The sequence below is a fragment of the Podarcis liolepis genome (assembly GCF_965112155.1).
Source record: "Podarcis liolepis genome assembly, chromosome: 3".
Lineage (NCBI taxonomy): Eukaryota > Metazoa > Chordata > Lepidosauria > Squamata > Lacertidae > Podarcis > Podarcis liolepis.
In genome coordinates, this window is record NC_139557.1 from 90,362,627 (window position 1) to 90,389,553 (window position 26,927).

Consider the following 26,927-nt stretch of genomic DNA (forward strand, 5'->3'; position numbering starts at 1 on the left):
AAGCACATGCTTTTGTGTTTAGAAAGTGCCAGGTTTGAGCCCTGCCACCTACAATGAAAAGGATTGGGATACATCCCTCTGAGACTGGTGAGCTGCTACCAGTCAGAGTAGACAATACTAGGCTAGATAGTATAATAACCTGACCTTCTAAAGGGCAGCTTTCTATATTCCTGATTATTGTTTTTGCACTGGGTCTTTTGGAAAAGCAGCACAGAAATGGATCTATGAAACACAAAATTCACCTAGAAAACAGGATCTCAAAGAAGGCATTTACTTGAGAGTTTCAGACCCTAGGTCAGCAATGAAAGGACAGGGGCTGTTACAATGAACCCTATGTTGGAGTTTGACATTCCTTTGGTTTCTGTGTCACACTCCATTTCCTGCCTGAACTCTTTGAGGCATATTGTCAGGAGCTGGACTGAGGAGGAATGGTGAGGACCCCCCCCCCTGAACCTTCCCGAGAACAGGAGAACAGTATAGATTTATAGCAGTGGTTTGCAGAAGGTCATAGTTCAGAGGCTGCATAGAGAAGAAGCTGGGAAATATTGGGAGAAGAGCAGCAGGAAGAAGAAACACCAGGGGAGAGACAGCTGACAGATTCAGTGTCTTTAGAAAGTATTCCTGATCCTCCCCAGGACCAGGCAGGCATTGAGAGTAGTAGAATAGAAAGCTCAGAGGCAGAAAACTCAGATCAGCTGATGCAGGGATGACATAGAATAGGAGAGATGGAGGGGGTGGGACTTTACTCGGAGCAACGCCATTATCTAAGAGAGACTGCATTCCTTTCTCTCTCTCTCTCTCTCTCTCTCTCTCTCTCTCTCTCTCTGTGTGTGTGTGAATATTGAATAAAGTACTTGGTAAGAACTCTTCTTGTTCATCTGCTTCTTGGCTGCCACCGTGGCAGGGATCAGATTCCATGAAGCCTCATATATAGTGAGGCAGATGTTCTGATACTAGATATTCTCTTTTCCCTATCTCAGCAACCCCCAGCTGGAATCCACTACAGTGGTATCTCGCGTTAAGAACTTAATTCGTTCTGGAGGCCCGTTCTTAACCTGAAACTGTTCTTAACCTGAGGTACCACTTTAGCTAATGGGGCCTCCTGCTGCCACCGCACCACCGCCGCGCAATTTCTGTTCTCATCCTGAAGCAAAGTTCTTAACCTGAAGTACTATTTCTGGGTTAGCAGAGTCTGTAACCTGAAGCGTTTGTAACCTGAGGTACCACTGTATACAGTTGAGAGAGACTAGGCCCAGTTCACTCTAGAGAGAGCCTTTGTGTGGTTGGAAGAGGGTGTGGGCACCCTCTGTTTTGGACCACATAGATCATGGATGCAGACACCCTGTGCTACTGCATAATTGGCGCTCTATCTGAGCAATCTCTCTCCCTTTTAAGGATGGAGAATCACATAAATCAGGTGGGGCATCCACATCACATGTGACATTACCTGTGATGTGTGGGGGAGGAGTCTACTTCTGCTTCTGATCCATTTGGGGACACTGATTGGCTCAGTGTTTGAACTGGGCCAACAGTCATTCTCCTCCACCAGTGTTTTAAAATTTCCAATGGCTAGGCTAAAGAGAGTGCAGGAAGCAGTCTATCATTGTGAAAGGCTGCTTGTTCTACAAAAATGACAGAGATCTTCCGTTTTTGATTCCATCTCATCAAGAGGTCTGTTCCATGGGATGGATGAATCAAGCCTTTGGGAATTCAAAAGCTGTTTTGGCTGGATTAATATAATTTAGTTTGGGTTGGTAAATAACTACATAAATATATTGACTTTTTAACATTTTGGGGAAATTTCCAATAAACTTATTAAAAGAAAGAGAAAAGTTGTATTATAATAATTAAAAATGATTGCCAAGTACTTGCAGTAATATAATAATAATATAATATAATATAATATAATATAATATAATATAATATAATATAATATAATATAATATAATATAATATAATATAATATAATATAATATAATATAATATAATACTGTAACCAGTGGGAATTGACCTACAATGGCTTCTAAAAAGAGAACAAGAGCTGGAGACATTCATGCACATTAGCAAACTAATTGGAACTGGCAGAGAGTTGCTGCCCTTTGAACTCCCAACTCTGTGAGACATTCCTGGGTATGGGCTGCTGCTAAGAGAACAAAGTGATGAGGATGTCAGAAACTACCTAGCAGACAGTCTTGCAATAGACATTTACTCTGAAGTGCTTGAAAAGTGGGAACGAGCAAACAGTTCTTTTGTTGCCCCCCTTGTAAATTCACAAGCCACAATCTTACAGAAAATCAAAGAGAACCGGGAGAAGGCCAAAAACATATGTCTTGATAGAGGAAAACTAGATATTGAAGAGGTTTCCACTTTAAAACTTGACAAGCTTTGTGACATCCTCAAATGCAAGTGTATCCCCGCTGCTGCTGCCCTGAATTTGGCTGCCCTGCAGATGCTAATTGCAAAGAGGAAGCTCACAGTTAGTACATGCCCTAAGGAGATGAAGATCCCTGTGAAGGAACTTGCTTTCAAAGGTCAGAGAGAGAAGACTGGACCACATCTATTGGACTACATCAGACTGGCTTGCCAGATCTGCCTCAGCATAACAGACAAGTTAAATAGCGGAAGTGGCAAGATGAGAGAAGGAGGCTTGCTGATTATAAGCAAAGAAGAAAGCAGAATGCTTCAATACCATCAAATGAAATTATTTTCTCTGCTGATGAAAATGAAGAACAAATAGCTGCTGCCCAAGATGGAAATGATGGAAGTTAGGAATTAGGAAAACCAAGCAGGCCTTCCACTTCTAATAAAAAGACAGATTAGAAGTACATAATGTTGCTATGGAGAGCATCAGATATAATGTTGGCCTGTGTGCCACAGTTGCAATCCCCATTGCTTCCTTTATGGATGGTGTAGTTGATCACAATAAAGTCAAGAAGGGCCAAAGAAAAAGTTATGATAACCCTGTATCAGGAATTTGATTATCTTTGTCCGAAGGGTGAAATTGACTGCATCTTCTTGGACGGCTGTAAAGAGACAACTAAAGGTTGAAAGCATACATTTCAGATCAACAGTTCCCCATCAACACCACAGAACAGCATTATTCTGTGTGCAGTGAACCGGATGAAAGGTCTCTACTGCTTCACTCAAAGAGAGAAAAACCAGCAGAAGCTACTGCCAATAATCTTGTAGATTTCACGAAGAAGTGCAAGGATAAGAGCCTGCAGGCCATTGGAGGTGATTCTACAAAAGTTAACACTGGCTGGGAGGGTGGTGACATGCATTGGGTAGAGGTCAAGCTTGGTTGTAAGCTGATCTGGTTGGTTTGTGCCCTCCACACCAATGAGTTACCCTGCAACACTTGATCACAGCACTTGATGTGAAGACCTTGTCTGACAGCAAGTGGACAGGTAACACTGGCAAGATGCTAGACACAGTGGCAGAACTCGAAGCTGATCTTTCATTCACCAAACTCTCCATTGAGGAGCCTCTTACTTCATGGAGTGACAATGTCATAAAGGATACGTCTACTGATCAAGTGTACAGGTATCAGATCACACACGCCATAAGGTCAGGTAAACTTCCCACCAATCTGGCCCAGTGAGCCTTTCAAGGTGGTTAACAACAGCAAACAGGCTATGTCGCATATGAATGTAGACACATGAGAGATGTGAGGGCTGCATCAGTGGCCAAGGAACAAATTGGCAGCTGATGTCCATGAGCCATTCTGAGCAAGACTTAATGAAACTTCTTGTTTAAATTTCTTATTAACTGATGTCATTACTTTCTAATGTTGTTTTATGATTACAAGGTAATGTTGTATGCTTAGTAGGACATGTTTTATGCAGAGAAACTAAATTATTAATAGGCATTACCTGACCTTTTCAGAAGGTAAAATTAAAATTCTGTGGTTTTTCCTAGAGCAGCGTATGTGCTTTTTAATCAAACATAGATTTACCAAGCCAAATGTTGTCCAGTCACAAATAATAATAGCAGATTTGAATTCATCACACTGAAAAACATATTTTTAAGACCCCTCACTGAATAAATGTTTAAAAATTAAACGCCCTGCCCTAAAATGACATGTCCTAGTGTGGTGGTATCTACTCTTCAGAACCACTATCTTTTTGATGCTTATTGAAGACCTTCTTTTTTTCCAACTAACATTTTAGGTGGAGATTTTTATCCCAGTCTGTATCTCTATTGGAGCTAAATGGCTTTTAAATAGGTTCTTATTGTTGATGTTTTTATTGTTAAGTAGCCTCGGGACGTTTTATGGGAAGCGATTCATAAATGAATCAATCAAACAAACAAATAAACAAACAAACTATGGTTTATTAAGCTGGGAGAACCGTGTCTGAAAAGGATATAGAAGGATAAAAACATCAGAATTTTTAAAAAAGGAAACAGAACTGAAAAGACGCCTCTGTGGTAAATATCGGTGCATATGGGTATATGCAAAATAAGACTGCAGAAAAAGTTAATGATCTGTGTGGAGGAAGAAAAAGTGCCTCAGCAATGGCCAGAATGGGAAGCATCCATAAAATGTTTTTTTTTTTTCAAAGGAGCCCTGCTGGTGCTAACAGGTATTGTACTAAGTAAGGTGGGCGTCTACTTTTTGAGGTAGTACTTTTAGCAATTAAGAGAGACTGAGAAAGAGGGAACACTGGCCAGAATAGGGCAAGCATTGGGTATACCCTGTGTTAATAAAAAGCAGCAGATACTAGAAAATTGAACTATGCATAAATGGCATCTCAAAACTCTCCATCATATTTTCAGGTAGAGAAATCAGAGATACTACTTCCATGAATTATCTGACAGTTTCTGGAGTGGGGAGGCTGTGCTCACCATTAGCAAATGGCAGCAACCAAATTTCTCTCCCTCTCTCTCTCTCTCGGGGTGAGGGGGATGTTTGCATTGTCCACAACAGCCAGACTTTGTCATGTACTGCGTCTTTGGTAGGAATAAATGGTGGCTGCTGCAATGAATGAATAAATACTAGAGAATATTATGGGAAAATAAAGCGGCCTTCTTTTTCTAGCAGGCTGAGAAAGAAAAATATCCGATGTTTTCCTCAGAAAAATGTATTCTCTTCAGCTCTACTCAAAATAAACCACATAAAAATTGGATGAACATTTGGAAGTGTTCATAAATCCATTCTCCTTCAGTCTAGAATGATGTAGAACAAATACTGCATCTTGGTTCTACTCTCACAATCAGTACTGGACAGCATAATAATGGATCTTAAAACCACACAGATAAACGCACCAGCAACGTGTTATAACTAACCTTTGTAATTTATAATAACACTTGTTAAAATAATAAAAGGGATAGATTTCCCAATGTATGTAATGAATGTTTACAGAAATATTCTGTATGAAATCTCCAGGGGCAAATAAAAAACAATTTTATTGTATTTTGGATTGGCATCAGTCTGCAAAAGCTACCATTTTCTGATTTCATAGAAAATACGGCATTAAAATAATTTCCCCAAACTACTAATTGCAAGTACAAAAGATGGTTATATGTTATATAAGAGGTCGCTAATCTGGGTTAAGTGATCTCAACTTTATGTCTTGTCTGAGATTAATTTATATTCAAGAGTTCTGAGAAGCAGCAGATTATGCAGCAGAATTCCCAGTCCACTCGTTAAAAAATAATTATTTGGTGCGGGGGGTGGGGAGAATAGATGATGGGTGAACTGGTCAAACAGTTGTACCTTTTCTACTTCTTAATCACCATTTCAACATAAATGTTTTAAGGGGTAAATAGCTCACTTTTAATAAATGTCATGAACATTTGTGATCTGGTCAAGGTAATACAGGCCCTCTGGTTCAGCAGGGAAATAAAGTGACAGCTGTGGGCTCTAAGCTAACACCCATAACTCCTGAGCTATTCTTCTTTGCTAATGATAATGGCTGTGATCCAAAGAAGTTATATGAATGTACAGGGGAGAACCATATGGGCAGCCGGAGCTTTGTGTGATAAATTGTCACTGCAGCAGTTCCCAGGCTGAAGAGACAAGCTGCTGCTTTTTAAACTATACAACTGCTTGTTTCTCTGGCGGGAGATGCTGATGCGGCAAATGCGTCAAACAATGCTCTAGCCCATTGGGTGCTGCTTCTTTGGCTCAGAACCAAATGGCTTTTGCCAACCATCTTTGTTATGCCTGGCAAGGCGCTTGGAGTGAGTTAGTGGACGTTCCTTACCTGCGGCTCCTGGTTTCCCACTGAGCCCTGGAACAGATGTGTCATTCTCCAGTTTTTCTTGGTGAAATGTATATGCTTTGTCCCTGTAGGCCTTGCCACCACCTCCTGCTGCAACAATCAAGGGGACTGGCTTTCCATTTTCCATCTTGACAGGTGAAATCGAGAAACAAAGCTGGATTTTAGATGTGTCAGACATGTAAATAACAAGTTCGTTGCACTAAGCCAGCAACCCCCAGGCTTGTGGAGTAGCCCAGATTACTGCTGCATTATTTATCTGCCTGCATCCCAAAGATTAATTGTGACCATTAGGTTTCTCATGCACTGTAGGAGTAAAGAGCATTTGGCAATGGCATGCACACAGGGATGCCAACAGCACTGGGAATATACCACATTTTTTGTAGTAGAACACAGCGGACCTTCTATGAAGGGTTCTGTCACAATACGCTGCTATCACTTGTTAAACTGTGTGATCTGGCATGTACAGCATGGAGTTTTAAAAATAAATAAATCTCTTTTTAATTCCAATAAAAGTCCCTAGACATCTTTCAAGTGGACATAGCCTTCAGAAGGACAAGCAGACATTAATAGGGGCGTCACTCCATCACCTTGTTCATGTCTGCTGCCTTCTTCTGAACCATTTCCAACTCTACAATATCCCTTTTTGAGGTGTCATGACCAGAATTATACAGAGTTTTCCAAATGCGGTCACAGCAGAAATTTCCATTCTTGATTAACCACAGCTTGTTGTTTCAGTTGACCTTGAGAAGCTTTTTAATAATCTTAGCTGTGGTTTGTTTGAAACAGGGCAACTTCAAATACTGGTTTATGAAAACTCTGGGCTTTTTCAACCAATCACAGCTAGGATTAACTAAAGTTTGTATTTTGGAAGTTTGGGGTTAATAGAGAATGAAAATGAAAGCTTCCAATCTTATTGCAGCCACATTGGAAGGCAAGGGGAGAAGGAGATGATACATGAACTCAAAGGTCACTGGTTTAGCACAATATTTAATCTGGCCCACAAACGTAAGCATATGTGTTATTTTCACACTAGCCAGCTCCTTTACCCAACTGTGAATTCCTGAAGCTTAGGATAAAGGTTGTAATAGTGGCAGAGAACACACTCTGCAGGTAGAGCTAGAAAAAGCCTCTGCTTGGGACCCTGGGGAGCCACCACCAGTCAGTGAAACAATGAGCTAGACAGACCATTGGTATTTTCTATGTTTCTGTGGTCTGACTGTCACATAAGAAAAAGTGAGTTGGTGTGATGTCATCAAACAGATATGAGATAATTAAACAGCAACCTATATAAGTGCATGTGTTGCAATTACCAGGCTCATTTGAGGACAGGGGAGATCATACTTCCCCTAGTTCAGGCTGAAAAGGACCAAAAGGAAGGAAGCATAAGTAAACAGAGTGCCTCAAGCTGAAAGGACAAAGCTTAATATTTGTATGGATGGTGGATATTTGCGTACCTTAAATATATAAGTTGCTCCTCCACCTCCACCACCACCTCCAGCCCATTCATAGACACTCTTATTTACTTTAATTTCATCTTCAACGACATTATTCTCTCCAATGCAGACCTTCTGTATAACTTGGTTGGTCAGAGTCTGTAAATAAAAATGTCCAGAATTATACTCTTCCCATGGACCTGACATAAGACTTCACCTATCAAAAGCACCTCTGATTATGCCTCTACTGACTCTTACCCTTATTTAATATTCACAAAGCAATGGGCATCAGAGCAGATGTAAGTGTGGCCATGTCAATATAAGGGTTAGCCTACGCATGGCAGCAGAATGAGGGGGTAATGCAGAGGAAGAGCCCTGTGGGGGTAAAGTGGGCTGTATCATTCCAGACTGTACATGGGGAGGATCCCATTACTGAATGCTCTCCTACACAGAAAACACACAGAGAATGGGATGGGAAGAGAACCTTTCTCACTGATGTGCTAGCTAATGCTGCTGTTTCACTTGTAGGATGTTGGTTACATGAGAGAGGAGTGAAAAGTGACAACTCCACTTGCTGATTGAAGTGGAACAGTCCACTCTAGCTCACTGGGACTCTGTCACTTCATTCTGCTCCATGTGTAGATCAGGTCCTGGTCAATTGGCAAGGAACTGATAATGAGGCTAAAGATTCTGTGAAGAAGAACCTATTCTCTTGCCTATCTTAATTTGCTGCTTAATGCAATCATAAAAAAGTGTTAGGCAGCCCCATAAAGTGATAGCATTTTTTTTTATCTGCAAAGAGATTATCGGAAAAGAACCCTTTCTTCCTGCCAATAATTAGGACATTTGGCCTTCATGTATATTTCAAGGGATTCTTCAATGAAGATTAATGATTGGAACCACCTGACAAGCAGGAAGAAACAAAGGCACTCAATTTGGAGAAAAGGTCAGTGGTAGAATGAAGAATACAGAATCTGCTCCCAGCCCACCTAGAAGATCTTCCTACAGTGTGTTTCAGCTCAGCTTCAGAAATATGTAACGGGATGGGCAGACCCACTAAAGTGTCGTCCATCCCAGTTCTGCACAGGGATGGATCTAAGCCCCCCTCATTTTGTTTAAAATCTGAACAAAAACACAAAAGCAAAAAAACCAACCAACATTAGAATAAAATAAAAGCGCTTAAGATGCGCGTAAGGGCTGCCTTAATTTGGTAAGTTGGTAACATTTTTTTCCTTCCTTCAAAGAAGCTCAGTTATCTAGGTGTCCACAGCCTGGAAAGGCTAGTGTGTGAGAGGCTTTGAATAGAGAAGATCAAAGGGAGTGCCAGGACCTGATGTGGATTCATGATCTGATCTAGGTCATGATCTACTGAGATTGAATCAGGTAAGTCTGCTTTGGAATTCGACTTCTGTACATTCCTCCTCCATCAACTACGTGCAACAGAAATTGCACAGCAGCATCTGCTCCCCTGTACTGAGTACAGAACAATGTATTTATTATGAGAAGTGGATAAATGCACATAAATGCAAAATCTGAATTATGCTGCCCTAGGTCCTGTAGACTGCCAGAGAAGACGCAAAGGGAGGAAAAGGAAAGGCTCTGAGATACATTGCAGAAGGTGTTGACTCCACTTGCTCCAGAGACTACTCAGATGCTGACATAAAATGAGGTTGCTTCAGAAGACAAGAGTTGCATTGCTGTATTACTTACTTATTTATTGCATTTATAACCCACAATGTCTCCAAGGAGTCTGGTGGGTTTACATGGTTGACTCCCTTTCTATTTTATTCTCACAGCATGCCTGTGAGGTAGGTTAGCTTGAGAAACAGCAGCCCAAGGTCAACCAGTGAGCTGAATGGGAAGTCGAACCAGTTCTCTCCCACTGATGGTTCAATACTTTAGTCACTGTGCTATGCTGGATTAGACCAAAGGTCAATGCAGTCCTTCAGTCTGGTGCTAAATAGTGGCCAGCCATCGGAGATGGAACTTTTAGTTTAATATTAGCTCAAATGCAATGTTTTTCAATAGGCCACTTCAGACATTCATCATTGTCTGCTGTACACATGGATATCTTATGATTTCTCAGCAGTTGTCTGCGGTATACTACACTTGATGGTTGGCAACTGAGTGTGTAAACCAACTCCACTGAAAACCATTTTATGTGAAACGTGGAAAGATGTTGAATTTCTTGCGATGGCTTTGTATCTGTTTTGGCACCCCACTGATGCTGTAATTTCCAAGTGATATGCATGCAGGCCAAGGCTTGGCCCTCCTCCCCATGTTGTTCAGATCAATTTGACCTACAATACTGAAATAGGAGGGAAGGTGGCCTTGGTCCCTCTCATGATTTATAGGCCAAAGCTCAGCCAAGGGACATGAAAAACAACATAGGCCTAGAAAGAAACTATGTTTACAAAATTGCACATGCTGATGATTAACCAAATACAGCCTTGCTTTGAGGTGCTTTACCTTCATACGGAAATACTTTGCGAGGGAAACAGAAGCTGATCTACAGCAACTTAATCTTAAATTTATGCCTCTAAAGTTAAGCTTGTTGATCAATAGCAGGCTCTCAGAGCTGGTCCACAGAAGGCTGTGGGTGCTATAAAAATCCCAACACCTGCTAACTCTAATTCACAGTTGGAGAAGGGATGGTTAATCAAATGACTTAGTGCAATGACCCAGAGAAACCAATAGATCACAATTGGATTTTTTATTTTTTTAAAAAAAGAAAGACGACTTCATGGCAAAGACATAACTGATTACAATCCAATCAAGTTAAAGCCACTTCCACAAGTCAATGCAATCTCTTTGCCTCGATGAAAGAATTACATTAGCACTCAATAAATCTTTGCTAAGATTACAGTGCCCTGTAATTTAATGACTTCGTATATTATCGTGTGCTGCAATGCTCAGATTATGGATACAAAATAGGAGACTGAATCTAGATAGACCACAATCCAAAAAATATTAACCTCTTGCATTTATGTGCATGGTGAGCATGGATGTGAAAGGGGATGCACTATCCCCACCTAAGGAATTTTTTCTGGTATTGCTTGGACCTTTGTAATGGAGTCCCCCACTTTCTTTCTTCATCCTGTAATAACAGCATAAGAATCTGGTGTCCAGACCTAGTCATCTGAAATATACTCAAGCAAAGAACACTGCTGAATTCTTAATGCTCAGTGGAAACAGCACTGTGCAGTTCCAAAAAGAATCACTTGTCTTGGAGTTTTCACGTAAGGGACACAAGCTAAGCTAAAAAAAAATGTATTAGGAAAAAAAGGAACACACAACCTGAATTCACCCCCCCCCAACTCAGTAACATGAGAACTTAATTCAATGGTCTTGCGATCCCTTTCTTCCATTCCATTAATGTTCACTGAGTGTTATGACACAGAGAAGTGGAAACCACTGAAAGCAGCTCCCAGATTATTTAAATTCCTCTTCACAGAGATGCTACCACCTTCTAAAATTTCACCTCTGTGTTAAGTTCCCATGTACCATGTAGGAACACTCACCTCACGATGTAACATCATCACATTGTGTATTTCTCTACCTCTGGCAGTAGCAGCCAATCATACACAGGGGGGGGGGGGAACCCAGGAAGTGATGATGCCACACTGGTGGTTGAATGTTTTTACATGTAGCTCAGTGTTAGACCATGTGTTTTGCATACAAAAGGTCCCAAACTGAGCTAGATGAACCAATGGCCAGTCTTGGTATTAAGCAACTTCTTATGGTCCTAACTCCATCTAGGGATGCCATTTTGGTCCTGCCTCTGACTACTGTCCTGCATGTAGATTCTAGCCTCATTGCCAGGGCCATCTTGAATTTAAATGTATTTTGTTTAAGATGCACAGCCTTCCCTCATTGGCTCCTCAAAATGATCCCTGCTTAAGACTTTTGTTTTTCAGCTTCCTCTGCTTCAGCTGAAAGCCTCCAATTGATTAAGGAATCTTTAGTTGAGTAACCATCTGCTTCTCACTGATTAATTTATAACATGTACATAAAAACAGCAAATTACAAAAAAAAACTTCTTAGTGGTCTATCTAAATCTGAGCCTAAATCTCTCCACTAGGGATGGAGGGGGATGGGGAGAAATTTGATTCAGTTTGCATTTAAAGGTATCAGCCCTGAGTGCTCACTGGAAGGACAGATCCTGAAGCTGAGGCTCCAATACTTTGGCCACCTCATGAGAAGAGAAGACTCCCTGGAAAAGACCCTGATGTTGAGAAAGATGGAGGGCACAAAAAGAAGGGGACGACAGAGAATGAGATGGTTGGATGGTGTTCTTGAAGCTACCAGCATGAGTTTGATCAAACTGCGGGAGGCAGTGGAGGACAGAAGTGCCTGGCGTGCTCTGGTCCATGGGGTCATGAAGAGTCGGACACGACTAAACCACTAAACAACAACAACAAAACCAAAGCAATTCACTTTTCTGAAACAATATGAGAACGGGAACAAGCTGTCCTTCAAAATCTGCACTTATCTGAAATTTGTGATGCAGTTTCCAACTGGTGTTCACAAAAATGTATATATTAGAGGAAAGGCTGCATAAAAATGTATATAGATATGAAAACAACATAGAAAAATGCAGTATATTAGGGGAAATTGCTTGCAAAAAATGTGTATATTAGCCAAAACTACATACAAATGTGCTTATTAGGAGAAATTTGCACTGAAATACTGATGAATTATCATCAGCATTTAAAATAAAATAAAAATCAATATTGCAAATTGCTGTAGAAATGTGGAAAACTGAATTTGAGGTAGGAAAAGTGAGAAACTGAGAGAACTGAAATTGACGGATCTGTCCATTCCTAATCCACTCTTAATAAATGTGTGCCTTAACTCTCAAGGCCCAGATATTTCAATCCAAACAGACTGTTTCAATGTGTTCATGGATGGGGGTGGGGGGATGGCCTTCATCAGGATGAATGATAACTTACACTAGGGCAGGCATCTTCTCCTTGTTGTCCCACCAAAATATACAAGTTATCGTTCTTCTGGAGTTTAAATATTCCAACCACAGAAACGCCATGTGACCTCATGATACTGTTCTTCCCTTTGCCACCAGACGCCCCATAGCCTGAGACTCTGCAAGTAAAAGAAGAGAAGGAATAAGCCAAGGAGTGCCAATGGAATAAAATCTGCACATCACGTACCATTGGTATCATTTATTCTGAGCACAGAATAACCTGGGCTTCCCCTGGGGCAGAAGTAGGATTTTTCAGATTTTTCCTCCCCACAACTTTCCCTTTTCCAACTTAGTCGTTCATCTTGGCTCTGCTGCAGTGAGGATACCTAGACTCTATGCTCTTTCCAAAACAGACAGATACAAGCAAAGGCTTGGCTGTCAGACTGAATACAGAGCTCCAAGCAGATCACAAAGCAGAGGGGATTCTTGGACTCTGACCCAATGATGTTCGTGTCACTTTCTGCGACCCAAGCAATCATTCTTCCATAAGTCAGGAATGGACGCAAGAGAGAAAGCGATGGCCACAGGATAGGGTCCCCTGAACAGATGCTACGAGGAACAGGAATCATTGAGCTGATTTTTAGCAGGAAGCTATAATGGCTAATGAGGTGCACTATTGAGCAAGGCAAGCTGGCAGGGCTAATTGGCTGCAATTAGGAGCCATATTTTTCTGTGTATGAGTAGATTTTGCATATAAGCAATAAAGCCGGGAACCCAGAGAGACACGGTTAGTGCCTCATTCACCAGCTGTGAAGGATGAGGAGCGGCAAACCCTGGGTCACGGTTACTCCAGATTTGTCAAAGCCAATGGCTACAAAGAGGTTATTGGCCCGGCCATTGGTAATAGGCTGCAAATTTGCAGAGCTCCTATGAATGCCAATGACCATCTTGTCAGAATGAGTAAAAGTTGCTAAAGTAATAGAAATGCATGAAAGATCACCAGAGTCAGAAATAGGGACTCACTTTTGCAAAACAGACATCCACTTCTCTATTATTGTTGCTATGCTTAACACTGAACCTGGCTATAAAAAGCAGGGAGAAATTTTCAAACATATTGTGTTATTAGGAGTGTTGAAGGTTGGGGGGAGAAATCAAAGTGAAGCCTGCTGATTCTTTTTCAAACTTCTGTTAATAGCAAAAGAGAGTTCCTTTTGTTTAAAACAGAACACCATTGCATTTGCAGAAGGCTGAAGATCTGAGGCGAGTATGTAGGTAAGTGAGTTTCTTTTTCTTTTTTCTTAAAGTTTTTTATTGATACAACAAGAAAAAAGGAAAAAAAAAACCAAAGTGAAAGTGAATTTCTTACATGACATTTGTACTTGCTCCAATACGCAAATACAAAATACACGCATAACGGGTCAGTTATGAAGTGCTCACACATATTCCTTAGAAACATACGGACGGGACAAACATAGGGAGGAACAGATTGTTTCTCCCATGTAGTTTGGCAGAACGAAACCACACAGAATAATTGACAGGATAAGAATGCATTTTTGTTTTCTGGAAATGGAAGCAGAATTAAACATTTTCTAAGAAGGAACCTTTTAAAGGAGCTATTGTGTTTTTAGCAGCAGGAGCAGGAGCACTGCTTGCATGTATGTAGATTCTGTCTCTCTCTCTCTCTCTCTCTTTCTCTCTCTCTCCTCCTCTGGGATACAACAGAGGGGAGAAAATGGTTTTGCACACTGAAGCTAAAAGGCAAGAGATGATGTGCAACGATTCACTTGGACCTGAAGATGCACAATCTCCACTTGCCCTTTTCTTGCAATTGCTGCTGTCTTCTCCTCTCCCTCACCAGCCTCCAGCCAGTTAAGACAAGTAAACCTCTGGAACCAAAGAGAACTTTGGTCCCACTTCACAGTAGATGAGGGAGAAAGCTGCAATCCTAAACCTACTCACATGAAAACAGTGGGACTTTTGAGTGGACATGCATACGATTGCACTATACAGCAATGGAATGGGGGCCGCTGTTTTAAAATACTTGCTGTTCCAGTTTCTGGGTCTGCTGGCAACAGTGCACAGGACTAGACACTGCGACTAGACACTTTCACTAGGCCTAAGTCAGGACAGGGCAATTTTGCTGCAACAGTAGAAGCAGCTTAGCACCCTACACCAGAGCTTCAACATCAGAGTGGTCTTACTGCTCTGACAAAAAGGAGAAACCTCATCAGGTCTCGGTACTGTACAAGGGGCAAGTGGTGGTCATGGGCTGGCAAAATAGGGTATGTAGTAAGGATTTTTAAGGGTTTTGGAGGCATGGCAGGCAGAATGGCACGAGGGTAGCAACAATCAATGGTCAAATTGGCCTAGGCCCCTGTGGATGCCAACCATTTTAAGCAGTAGGCATTTCTGGAATTTTGAGAACGTGCTATGGGTGCCAGTCAAAACAATGGCTGCCATATCCACAATAAACAGCAACACACAGTGGCCCAGACAGACTAACATCTTTTGTGGACATGCTAAGAGGTACTGATGGCACCCACAGGCACTCAGCTAGAGACCCCCGCAGGGAAACCCCTTTGCAATACTGAAATAAGACATTCATAGTGGCTGCTTTCAGAACAGGGATGTCAACTCAAATTATTGTGCCTGCCTGATGTCCCAAGTAAGCTTGTGTTACTGGAACTGCGCAACGGGTTGTTATGTCTCGCCGGCGCTGAGGATCTTGTGAATGACCCACCACAACTTTTAAATGACTGGCACTAATTATTCAAACATGGACATACAATGCACAACATCCCATAAAAATCAGTCAGTGTATCAATGGCCTGCAACTTTTGATCTGCTTGCGAATGTATCATAGAACAAAGTCAGCCCAGGGTTGCTGGTGAATTTTGCTTCTTCCCCAGGCATTAACATTAAAGAAATGAGACTTCTGTGCATATAATTTACTGCTCCTCTATTTTGCTTCAGGGTTATATTTTAGATGCTTACATACTATATGCCAGTCTTGAAAAATTCTTCTCACCCGTTCCCCCACAGGCAAGTCATTCTTTTCTGGATGGCTGAGTGAAACATCATTAGTTTTTTCATTATCATCAATCGCCCTGAAAATGGGTAGGCGAGCAGATTTGGAACCTCTCTTAGTCCATTTTCCTAGACTCTTGCTCTTTGTTATTTTGTATGGCTGCAATACTGAGTCAAGGAGGGTGGTTCAGAACCCAACATTTCTTTTTATTATTATTAAAAATGTTATTAGCTTTCAATTACAAAAATCCAATATATACCACATTGTACCAATACCACATTACCCCACACATTACTCATTAACATCAAAAAATAACCAAAAACACACACATTTTTACCCCCCCCCCGCCCAAATCCCCGGACTTCCCTCCACCCCCTCTTCTGGTTCTTTAAATAAACCAAATCACCTTACATTCCAGATCCCTTTACCCAATTTTCCAACTACTAAACAATTAAACTTGTCGACCCCTCCACACAAACCAAAACAGAAAAAGCACACAAAGGCAACACAAGCTCTCAATCATACCTCAGATATTTTAAGCCATCGCTATGGTTTTTCAGCAAGGACTTCTGCATTAAAATCAGTAGCACACTCAAAGGGTTTCAATTTAAAATGTATGGAATTCAGTGCCTGGGCTTCTCAGTGGCAGTGGAGAAAGTTATTGCTTCAACAGGGATATTTGTGTGAATGGCTATTGGCTGATTAACATCCTATATCCTTTTAAATGTCATTGTGGGTGGGCTGGGTTTATTGGGTTTATTTTTGTTCTTGTTTTCATTATTTATTTTGTGTTTCTATATTGTATTTTTATGCTGTGAACTGCCCTGAGATTTTGAAGAGTGGTACACAAATTTAATACAAAATAAATAAATAAAATAAGGTACAAATTATTCAGGTACAAAATGTTATCGGTAACATACCCATTTCATTTAACATAATCATGTGGATTCTGATTAAAATTAAGATTCTCAGGCGGTAATGCCTTGACTAAATTCTGGTTTCATAACATGTGATATGATCATGTGATTGGTTTTTGGAGTCCAAAATTCAGCACTGTTTAGTGCTTCAGATATATCAGAAAATTCTGTCTCAAAGTAATAACATATTAGGTACTAAAGTTGGCATATAAGAGGGGAAGAGGAGCGATGGGGAGCTTGTAGGTTTAAGGCTTATTAAGTTGGAATTGTTACATCTGAACAAGGTATTAGTGATCCTTTTGAACTACTTTGGGTAAGATTTCTATTTCTGAATGAATCCTACTAGCATTTTAAAGTTTCTCAACTTGACCAAATTCTTTGTCTTTTTGGTACCTATCAATTCGGGATATGCTTGTGTGTGCAAAATGTGTCCCAAAGTGACTTACAGCAAAACCAACCAAACAAACAAACATTAAAACCCCATATAAAATGACAATACAGCATACTTAAACACGTTCATCCATGAACATATAGAAAAAGAGAAATCCAACCCATCCCACTAAAAATGAGAGGTGACCCCCACCCTTAAAAACATAACTCACTACCCTCTAAATTACATCCCAGTTAAACATCTATCATTGTGGTTTTAAACTGCCTCCAAACATCTTGAAAATATTTGACCTTCCTGGTTCTCCCTTTCAACTTCCTTTTAAAAACTTCATTCGTTTTTCTCTCTTTTAAAATCAATTGCAGCCATGCTGACCTGTCTTGGCAACTTTCTAATTACATATATATTGAATTTGATGGTACTGTGGTCATTCCATCTCAAGCCTTATGATTGTCAGGGGAGGCCCTACTGGTGGTGGTGCTAATACTGGGTGCTGTGTGGTTGGCATTGACCCATGACATGGCCTTCTTGGTGGTTGTTCCCCATCTATGGACTCCCCTCCCTGGTGAGGTGCACCTGTCTCTTTCATTACAGTCGTACCTTGGATTTCAAATGCCTTGGCTCCCGAACAAATCAGATCCCGAACGATCGAAACCCAGAAGTTAGTGTTCTGGTTTTCAAACTATTTTTGGAAGCCGAATGTCCGACGGGGCTTCCATGGCTTCCGATTGGCTGCAGGAGATTCCTGCAGCTAATCAGAAGCCACACTTTGGTTTCTGAACGTTTTGGAAGTCAAACGGACTTCTGGAATGGATTCTGTTCAACTTCCAAGGTACGACTGTATTTACGTCCAGGAGGAACTTACAAATTTGACAGCTTAAATATACTCATCCTGACATACTTGCCATTATTAGGTATGAGGGTATGGAGATATTTTTAGATGTTTTTGATTTCTTTTCTAAAAACAGTTTTTAAATTTCTAAATGTGTCTTTTATTATGTTTTCAATTGCCTTGTTTTACCACTTTGGTGTTTGCTGTCCCGGGCAACTTTGAGAAAGGGAGGAATAGAAATTGAATAAACACACATATGCATCTCAATCCAGAGCCTGGGCACCACTCAATATTATTCTCTCCTTTGTCCATTTTTATGACCAAGTATTCTGATGGACAATCATTTGGTACATCTAGGAATATTCCAGGCAGGCAATCTTTATTGAATTCCTTGAGCAATTGCATGCCCTCAAGCCAGTCACTGCAGCAGGCACAATATGGTATAGATTGCAGATGTGTGCCTCTTTAAAACTTGGCAAACTCTAGCTCCAGTCCTTGGTGATAATGGGAAGGCAGTTTAGACACACTCCTTGACACTCTCTTCATTACTACTTTTCATGCTCAAGAGATGAGCCCAGGCTTGGATAATAGGTTTCAGAGAAAAGGCTTGGAAAGTCCTCTGGAACTAATGAAAATAATAGAACTCTTACCTGTAAGTATTGGTTGCAGGCACTCTCCACACTTGTACACCTGGAAAATTATCCTCCGTCCCTACCACTACACTGAGATTGGAGTTCCTATAGGCATCATTGCATTGGGTCTGGGTGGGCCCTTGAGGTCCATTGGCACCACAAGTATTGAAGAGCCAATGATCTGAAAGAGACATGGAAATATACACTGAGTAGCAAATACAATCTTCCCTGATTGTTGGTTCCTTTGCCTCACATTAACGGCAGTGAAGTGGAGAATCTGCCACGGTGAGGAAATACACCACGGCCATCTTTTCCAGTTCAATCCAGATCTGGATCCATAATTCTGAATCTTGTACTCTCATGGCCATGAACAGTGTACTGGACTCTGTGCAATGTACTCACAAGGCTTACACCCACACCCACACACCAAAATACCAATAAAGATGGATATAGAAACAGACACAGCTGTAAATCAAATGCAAACCTAAGCTTAAAAACCAGGGCCAAAATTGGGGGCAGAAGGAATAAGGGAAAGTAACACTGCCTATGTAATAATGGCTAAGACACAGAAAACAAACTTTTTTTTTTTTTTTTTGGTAAAAGGATGGGGCTGGGATTGAATTGGAAAAGATGGGAAACAAACAGGTATAAGCCCAGATAGGGAACTGAACAAATGCTACCAAACTATTTCAGAGAGACGGTATTTACAAAAGTGTAGGGGAAGTGTGAGTTTGCTGCATCTTGAAACTATGCCTTCGCTCTTCCTCAACACTGTGTTTGAGAGTATTGAATGAAATTCTACAACTCTACAATGAGCCAATTCCTGTCTTTGCCTAACCCTGGTGTTCTCCTTAAATGGTGTTATAATTAATTGAAACATCTTGGAGACAGTCTTTGCGGCTTTAGAGAGGCTGGTGTTTTGTTTCTGTTTTTAGTTCTGGATCGGCACAAATCAGCACAAATTGATTTGAAACCGCCCCCCCCCCCCCCGCTCTGTAGCAATTTGTAGCTGCCACAACCTAATCCAGATCTGGCACAAATCGGCTACACAGCCCTAATTATTAGCTACTATTTGTAGAGATGAAGAGAGTGGATGCAATTAAACCTAATGACAATTGAGATTTATTAGCTGTTATTGCTTTTAGCTCCGCTTGGGCTTATGTTTTTCAGTGCAATCCAATGCATATTTATTTAAAACTAACTCATGCTGCATACAATGGGGCTTACTCCCTGGAAAGTAAGTGTGCACAGGTTTGCAGTCTTCACTTGCTCTTATTCTGGGTATTTTTATGCTGTTTTAATTGCTTCTGAAATGCTCCTTGTGAGCTTTTATAGCAGAAAGACAGAGTGTAAAATGCCTTCATTCCCTTAAATTGCAATCAAATAATGTCTACTCAGAAGAAAATCCCTTTGAGGACAATGGGACTTATTCCTAGGTAATGAGCAAAGGGTTACAATATAACATGTTAATGGCAAACATTCCACCATGTGCATGTACAGCACAATCATATATAAATATATACATTCAACAGAAATAAACATTCAATCGGTCTACTTCCAAGTAAGTGGGTACAGGATGGGTGACAGCCATTTTACATCAAAGCTCACCATATACATTTAGCAGACACTGAAGACAAAAAGGTGGGCAATCCAAAATGTTACCAACCAGAACAGTTATTATTATTAAAATCTCTTTCTCAATGGAACACATGAAAAATTCTAACATTTATAGAAATCTTTATATGGCATAATAGCTTTGCCAGATTTTTTCTGAAACACCTTTCTTCAAATAATGGAAAAGGCTAACGTACTGTAATATAAATCACTAGTGTTCATAAATCATGAAATGAGTATTATCACTCAGTAGAAGCTTAGCCTTAATAGATATTGGCTGCGACCCAAGCAAAGACATGGAGGTAGCATTATGTTGCAACCTTGCTAAAAGGATGCAGGCCTGAGTTTGATCATTGTCTTAGAACCACCTGTATGTCATATTGGGTGAAAGCAGCCTATAAACATAATAATTTGAATTTTTTATTATTTTGAGAAAGACTTTGTAGACAGTTAACCACGTCTGTTCTGCAAGACAGTTGGTTTTGATGTGAAACCCTGGAGCAAAGGCAGACAGAATCTCCTGATTCTGCCCTAGATGGACCTACATGTTCCAGCATATGCCTGCTAAATTTATGTGCCTCTTCTGGAATTTGTTTTGTATTCTGGAATCTATAGTTCCATTAAACATTCTGGAATCTAATGGGGTGGTTGCAGTTTAGATGGTCCTTGGGCAAACCTATCCATAAATGCTCAGAGGCCTTCTGCGGTGGCTTGGCGAGATAACATCGTTAGTAAGGTACGGTGTGTCACAGAAGTACCTGAAACGGCAACTGACCCTTGGGGTCCCTTTCAACTCTACAGTTCTATTATTCTATATTTCCAGCCCCTGTATAGACCTGTAAGCTCACTTTAATCATTTGGGGAAATTCCAGGCACTGCACCCTACAAAATATTATAGTGGGATGGCATTTTCTGCTGTTTCCTCTGTACTGCAGAGTGCTCTTTCCTTTGCCATATGTGAAGCAGCAACCATCAGCTGCTTCAGGTGTCTCGTTAAGACTTATCCTTTTTCTCAGGCCTTCCCTGATACGTAAGACTGGACATTGTTTTACATGTCTGAAGCTTCTGGATTTGCTTTATTAGCTTTTGTAAATATTGTTATTTTCCTGGTTTTAGGTTGTATTTTCGTTTTAACATTATATTGTTTCTTTGTTTTTAGACTGTACACTGCTTAAAGATTTTTTTTTTTTGAAATATTGAGTAGCATATTAAAAAATGCTCTTAAATAAATAACATTCATACAGTACAGTTCCTGTTAAGTCCAATCTGCTTTGGTGTGGTTTTGCCAGCAGCAGAACCACAGGCTCAACAACCTCTCTCCCCTGAATTTTTTTTGGGCAAAAAAAAAATGAGAGGCACAAATACAAGATGGGTGACACCTGGCTTGAGAGCAGTACATGTGAAAAGGATCTAGGAGTCCTGGTTGACCACAAACTTGACATAAGCCAACAGTGTGACACGGCAGGTAAAAAAGCCAATGCAATTCTGGGCTGCATCAATAGGAATATAGCATCTAGATCAAGGGAAGTAATAGTGCCACTGTATTCTGCTCTGGTCAGACCTCACCTGGAGTACTGTGTCCAGTTCTGGGCACCACAGTTCAAGAAGGACACTGACAAACTGGAACGTGTCCAGAGGAGGGCAACCAAAATGGTCAAAGGCCTGGAAACGATGCCTTATGAGGAACGGCTAAGGGAGCTAGGCATGTTTAGCCTGGAGAAGAGGAGGTTAAGGGGTGATATGATAGCCATATAAAAGGATGTCATATAGAGGAGGGAGAAAGGTTGTTTTCTGCTGCTCCCGAGAAGCGGACATGGAGCAATGGATCCAAACTACAAGAAAGAAGATTCTACCTAAACATTAGGAAGAACTTCCTGACAGTAAGACCTGTTTGACAGTGCAATTTGCTGCCAAGGAGTGTGGTGGAGTCTCCTACTTTGGAGGTCTTTAAGCAGAGGCTTGACAACCATATGTCAGGAGTGCTCTGATGGTGTTTCCTGCTTGGCAGGGGGTTGGACTCGATGGCCCTTGTGGTCTATTCCAACTCTATGATTCTATGAATACAGCTCAGCATTCCACAACACAGTGACCACTGGAGCCCTAGAGCAGGAGTGGCTAACCTTTGACCCTCCAGAAGTTGCTGGGCCACATCTCCTATCCCTCTTGGCTACTGGCCATACTGACTGGAGCTGGAGGGAGTTGCAGTCCAGCAATGTCAGGAGGGCGATGGGTTAGCCTCCCCCACCCTAGGGGCAATTAGTAATGCCACAGAGTAGCCGATCTTGTTTTAGTAATTCATCTCTAAAGTAGGTGCTAGGACTGAAGGGAACGAGTTATCCCTTTGTTCTGATGTTAGCCAGGTAGCTCATAACGCCAAGCCATAAAGGATGTAATCCCAATCTATAATATAAATGGCAGATTCACATTAACTTTAGTGGGATGTCAAGGTGCTCATATAGTTCCTATTTTCACAATGCCTTGAGGAAAAGAAGTGTGAAACCATACATGAGAATCCACAGAATTTCAAACTGATGGCGTAAAGGTTTCTAAATAGAGTGCTGCATAGGCTTCCAACATAAACCATTCCTGAGCCATTTTGATCGTTCTGAAAATGATGGATCTTGCACAGAAATTGATGTTCATCAGCTTAATTGCTAATAAGAAAACAGAGGGCCATCTTGCCGGCAGTCTTGGTGTCTTAACACTTTGTGATCCCAGTAGGCCTGGGCCAGATGCAACGGAGCATATGTTGAATAAAATGAGCAGGCAAAACCTTATACCAGGAATAATAAGACACACTTCTGATATCTCTGGTGAAAAATTAAATGTACTCCTGCAGGTGGGAGCAGGCGACCTTGAAAGAAGTAAAAAGAAAGAGAGAGAGGGGGGGGGGAGGGAAGAGAAAAAAACACCACATAGCAATGGAGAAGATTAAAACAGGAAAAATGAAGGCATGAAGAAAAATCCCCATATCTGGTTGAAAAATAATGGCAATTTAGTAGTTGTTTCATATACCAAGTATACCAAACTATTTTCTATATCAAGAGCCCATCCTTCATGTTGATTTCATTTCTGGCATTGATGAAAACCGTCTCTGGACAAAGGAGGCATAAAGTGCATTTGGGTGCACATTAATGAGATAATAGGTGCACAGTGACCTCCATATTCATGAACCTGTATTGATCAAGAGGCACATGACCTTCAGACTGAGAAAGCTTAAGCTTCTTTCCAGCCAAGGTTATGAAGGTGAAAATTACAAGGAACCTGACAATCTTTGACCTCTTTGGAGGATGATGGAGAAACCAGCAACAGCAGCCCTATCCCTCTACCCACCCAGATTGAATAAGAGGTGGGCTGCTTCTATTTGAGTGTTGGGTCTGGCGTATGACCAGGTCCTGGTGTCAGAGCATTATCCCCTTGTACCACTGCTGGAACAGTACCTCCTTATCTAATTAGCTGCTGCAGTATTTCTAACCCCTTTGACTTGCCATTGTGCAACAGCCTATGTTGTTGTTTTTTCCTTCTGAAGATGTCACTTAAGCAATGTAATATGAGAAAAATGCCCATTCTTCTTGACTCTGTTTTTACCTCCCCGCCACCTCCTGCCAAAAGGCAGATGATATTCAACATTTAACAAGCTAAACATCATGAATATAATAGAGAAGCGGGAGGAGATGGCAGGATCACACATATACTTAAGAACAGGCTGGCATACTTGAAAAGGGGAAAAGACAGGAAGAAAATAGTGTTTTGGGTAACTGCACTTTTAGAAAAAGGCAGCAAAGTTCAGATTGCCAAAATTAATCTAGGTGTAACAAAGAATTCACTTCTGTTTTTCCAGATGCATCAGGTTTCGATGGCGTATTTTATATAATCTCTCTCTAATATATATTTGTGTATGACTGTCATCATGCTGCAGTTTGTGTGGCAGCCTATAGGTGGCCATGCCAACTGCAGCATAGCAATGGACCAGCAGGCAGCCAAGTGAGCAAGTGACAGGGGTAGAGGGCAGCCCAGTTGAGCTGTTGAGGAAGGAGAAAAGTTTAAGTGATGTGGAAGATGCTTTGCACAACGATTTAGCAAATGGGTCTCTGAATCACAGCCTCCTCCCATCAAATGTTGCTGGAGGAGCATTTAAAGCAAGGTGGGAAGCACTTCAGAAAATGGTCTGGCAAAGTGCTCCCTGAAGCATCTCCCACCCTCCTCTAAAAGGGTTTGGGCTGGGCCAGCTAGGTGAGTGAGTGGGTGGGTAAGGTGTAAAGAGTAGGGAGGGTTGGCGAGATGAAAAGAGAGCGGGTTGGCCAGGTGTGGGAGAAGGGGGCTTGCAAAGGAGTGCAGATTTGGCAGGAAGGCACATTGGTGAGAGAAGAGAGCAGGGGTGGCATATATTTTTACATTCATAGCCCCTGCCAAGGAGTCAAAGGTGACATACTTGCTTCTTCCTCCCTCTCTATTTGATCCCCACAAAAACGCAGTGAAGTAACTTATTCTGAGAGACCGGCGGCCCCAACGTCACCCAATGAGCTTCATAGCTTCAGTATGGGGAGGAGTTTGATCCCTAGTCTCCCAAGTCCTAAATCAACACGGTAGGCAGTACACTATATATATGTAGGGCAGGGATGGCCAACAGGTAGATCACAATCTACTGGTAGATCGCGGGGTGCCTGTGGTAGATCTTGGGACCCCTCCCACCCACCCCTAGAGACAACTTTGATCTCCCCAAAAAAGCTTTGGTCAACCCAGTGGGTAATCACCACCAGTCTTTTTAATAGTGGGAGTAGATCGCAGTCACTTGGAAGTTGGACAAGCTAGTGTATAACCCTCATAAGGTACATAGTTGTTGACATTCAAGTCCTGTTCATTTCAACCCAACTAAACTGTGCGACAAAGTAAATGTGATGTTAATGATTTGGCAGTGCTATCGCAGTCTGTGAAAAAGAAGCTAGTCAAAAGAAGAAGAAAGAAGAAGCAGCTAGCTGAGAAAGATGATGCATTACAATGTGAGCGGTACAGGCTAATCCTAGTAACAGTAGCTTGAGCCAAGAAAGGGGAGCAGTGAAAACAATTCAAAATGTTGTTAATGTGAACCATTTGCAGGGTGTGGTAACGTCACTTAGTAAAGAACTGCAAGTGGAGGGAGCTTCATTACCTTATCCAGTCAGAGTTATATGCAAAGGTTATCTTGTGGTGACTGTTGTGGGTGGGTTAAAATGTCTGCCTTGTTACATCCCTGCATCGGAGCAAACATGGTTAGGATTGCGCTGCCATATCAAAAGTGGCAACGAGAACTCTAGAATCTGAAGTTAAGAATGTAAAAAAAGCCTGCTGGCCTATCTTGTCCAGCATCCTGTTCTCACAGTGGCTGAACAGTTGCCTCTGGAAAACCACCAAGGAGGATTCGAACACAGGAGCACTCTCCCCTCCTGTGGTTTCCAGAAACTGGTATTATGAAGGATTGCAGCCTCTTAACTGTGGAGGCAGAGCATAGCTATCGTGACCAGTAGTCATCAATAGCCCTCAACTCTATGAAATAAAATAATGATTTTTTAAAAAAATAATTGGGTGTGATTCAGACATAAGGATGAAAGAATCTGGAAGCCAGTGTGCTGTGGTGGTTACAGCTACCTTCGTGTGTGTGTGTGTGTGTGTGTGAGAGAGAGAGAGAGAGAGAGAGAGAGAGATTGCATCTAGATTCCTTGTGGGTATGTTACTGGTGGTATTTTAATGATGTGCAAATTCAAATCCTGCACATTGCTAAAAGTCCTGCACACTGATAAACTCTAGGCGAACGCACAAAATAGCAATCTTAATACAATCATGATATGCTTGATCACACTGAAACAGGCACAAGCACTGCCAAAACAAAACAAAAGCAATTTGTACATGTAGCTTTGTTTATGTAGAAAAGTGTGCGTGTGTGTGGAGATGCAAATGAAGGGACTGACGGAGGTGGCAAACTGCATCCAAAATTCAGCAATATAAAATGGAAGGAGAAATGATTCTGTACGCTGTGTTTTCACTTTAGAAGCAAAATCAGGGTAACTCACAACACCCAGAATGGGGAATAACTTCCAGGAAGGTGATTAGGGGTACATAGAAGTACCCCTAATCAGAAAGGGAATTAGGAATAAACATTGGAGCCAAGAGCTGGCCTTTTGGGTAGGTGGCATTATTCTCCACTCCAATTTTCCATCCCCTTAGTTTATTACACCACTAAATGTATATGAAGATGCCATTTATATAGTCTGAATCTGAATATAAATATGAAAGAAGTGAGTCACAGACTGATCTAATTCCCTTACCCACCCTGGGTAATTTCCATGAAACTCACATTGATCTAAAATCTCTATGTAACATTTGCCCGAAGCCTTAAGAATATCAAAACAGGTATTCAAAGCTCTTTTAAACACTGACTACATTGCCTCAGAGGAGGTCATTTCCATAAAAAAAACGAATGTTTCTCCTTTGTATATTATTGATTCCCCCTCCCCTCTCCTCCCTCCATGGACCGAGGAAAAGAAATCTTCCGGGTGTCACACATATGCCATTAAAACGTCATACAGATTGGTTTCTACAGGTTGCCACATGTTATGGTAGTTTTGAGTAATTCAATTTGGAGCACAGCTTTTGATCTCCACAGATGAAAGTAGCGGCGCTGAAATGGAACCCCTTTAACTAGCTCGAGAGACTGCAGTGTAGCATTTTCCATCTGCAAACAACCGTAATGCTGTTGTGCATTGTGCTGGCAAATGCATGGCTCTCTCTTTGTTCTGCAGTGCAGAACACAGAGATACAACATTGGTTGGATAATCTTATTACCCAGAGCACGCCGCATGCTGCAAGCCCCAGTCTTGGTTTTTTTAACAAAGTTGCTGAACAAAATCTCAGTTGCTCAAATTTTCAAAAGCAGCAAACTATTCTCTGAACTACTGGCATCG

General features: G+C 41.3%; 1 protein-coding gene across 1 annotated transcript in view; it reads right to left on the reverse strand.

Moving 5' to 3' along the window:
- The window catches only part of ALK (ALK receptor tyrosine kinase), a 599,157-nt gene that overhangs the window by 41,353 nt on the left and 530,877 nt on the right, over positions 1-26,927 (reverse strand). The window contains exons 12-15 of the mRNA XM_083496014.1: positions 18,394-18,556; positions 12,610-12,757; positions 7,679-7,816; positions 6,207-6,351 (exon numbers count right to left, since the gene is read on the reverse strand). Of these exons, the coding sequence (XP_083352140.1) occupies positions 6,207-6,351; positions 7,679-7,816; positions 12,610-12,757; positions 18,394-18,556 (594 nt within the window). The remainder of the gene's footprint in view (positions 1-6,206; positions 6,352-7,678; positions 7,817-12,609; positions 12,758-18,393; positions 18,557-26,927) is intronic.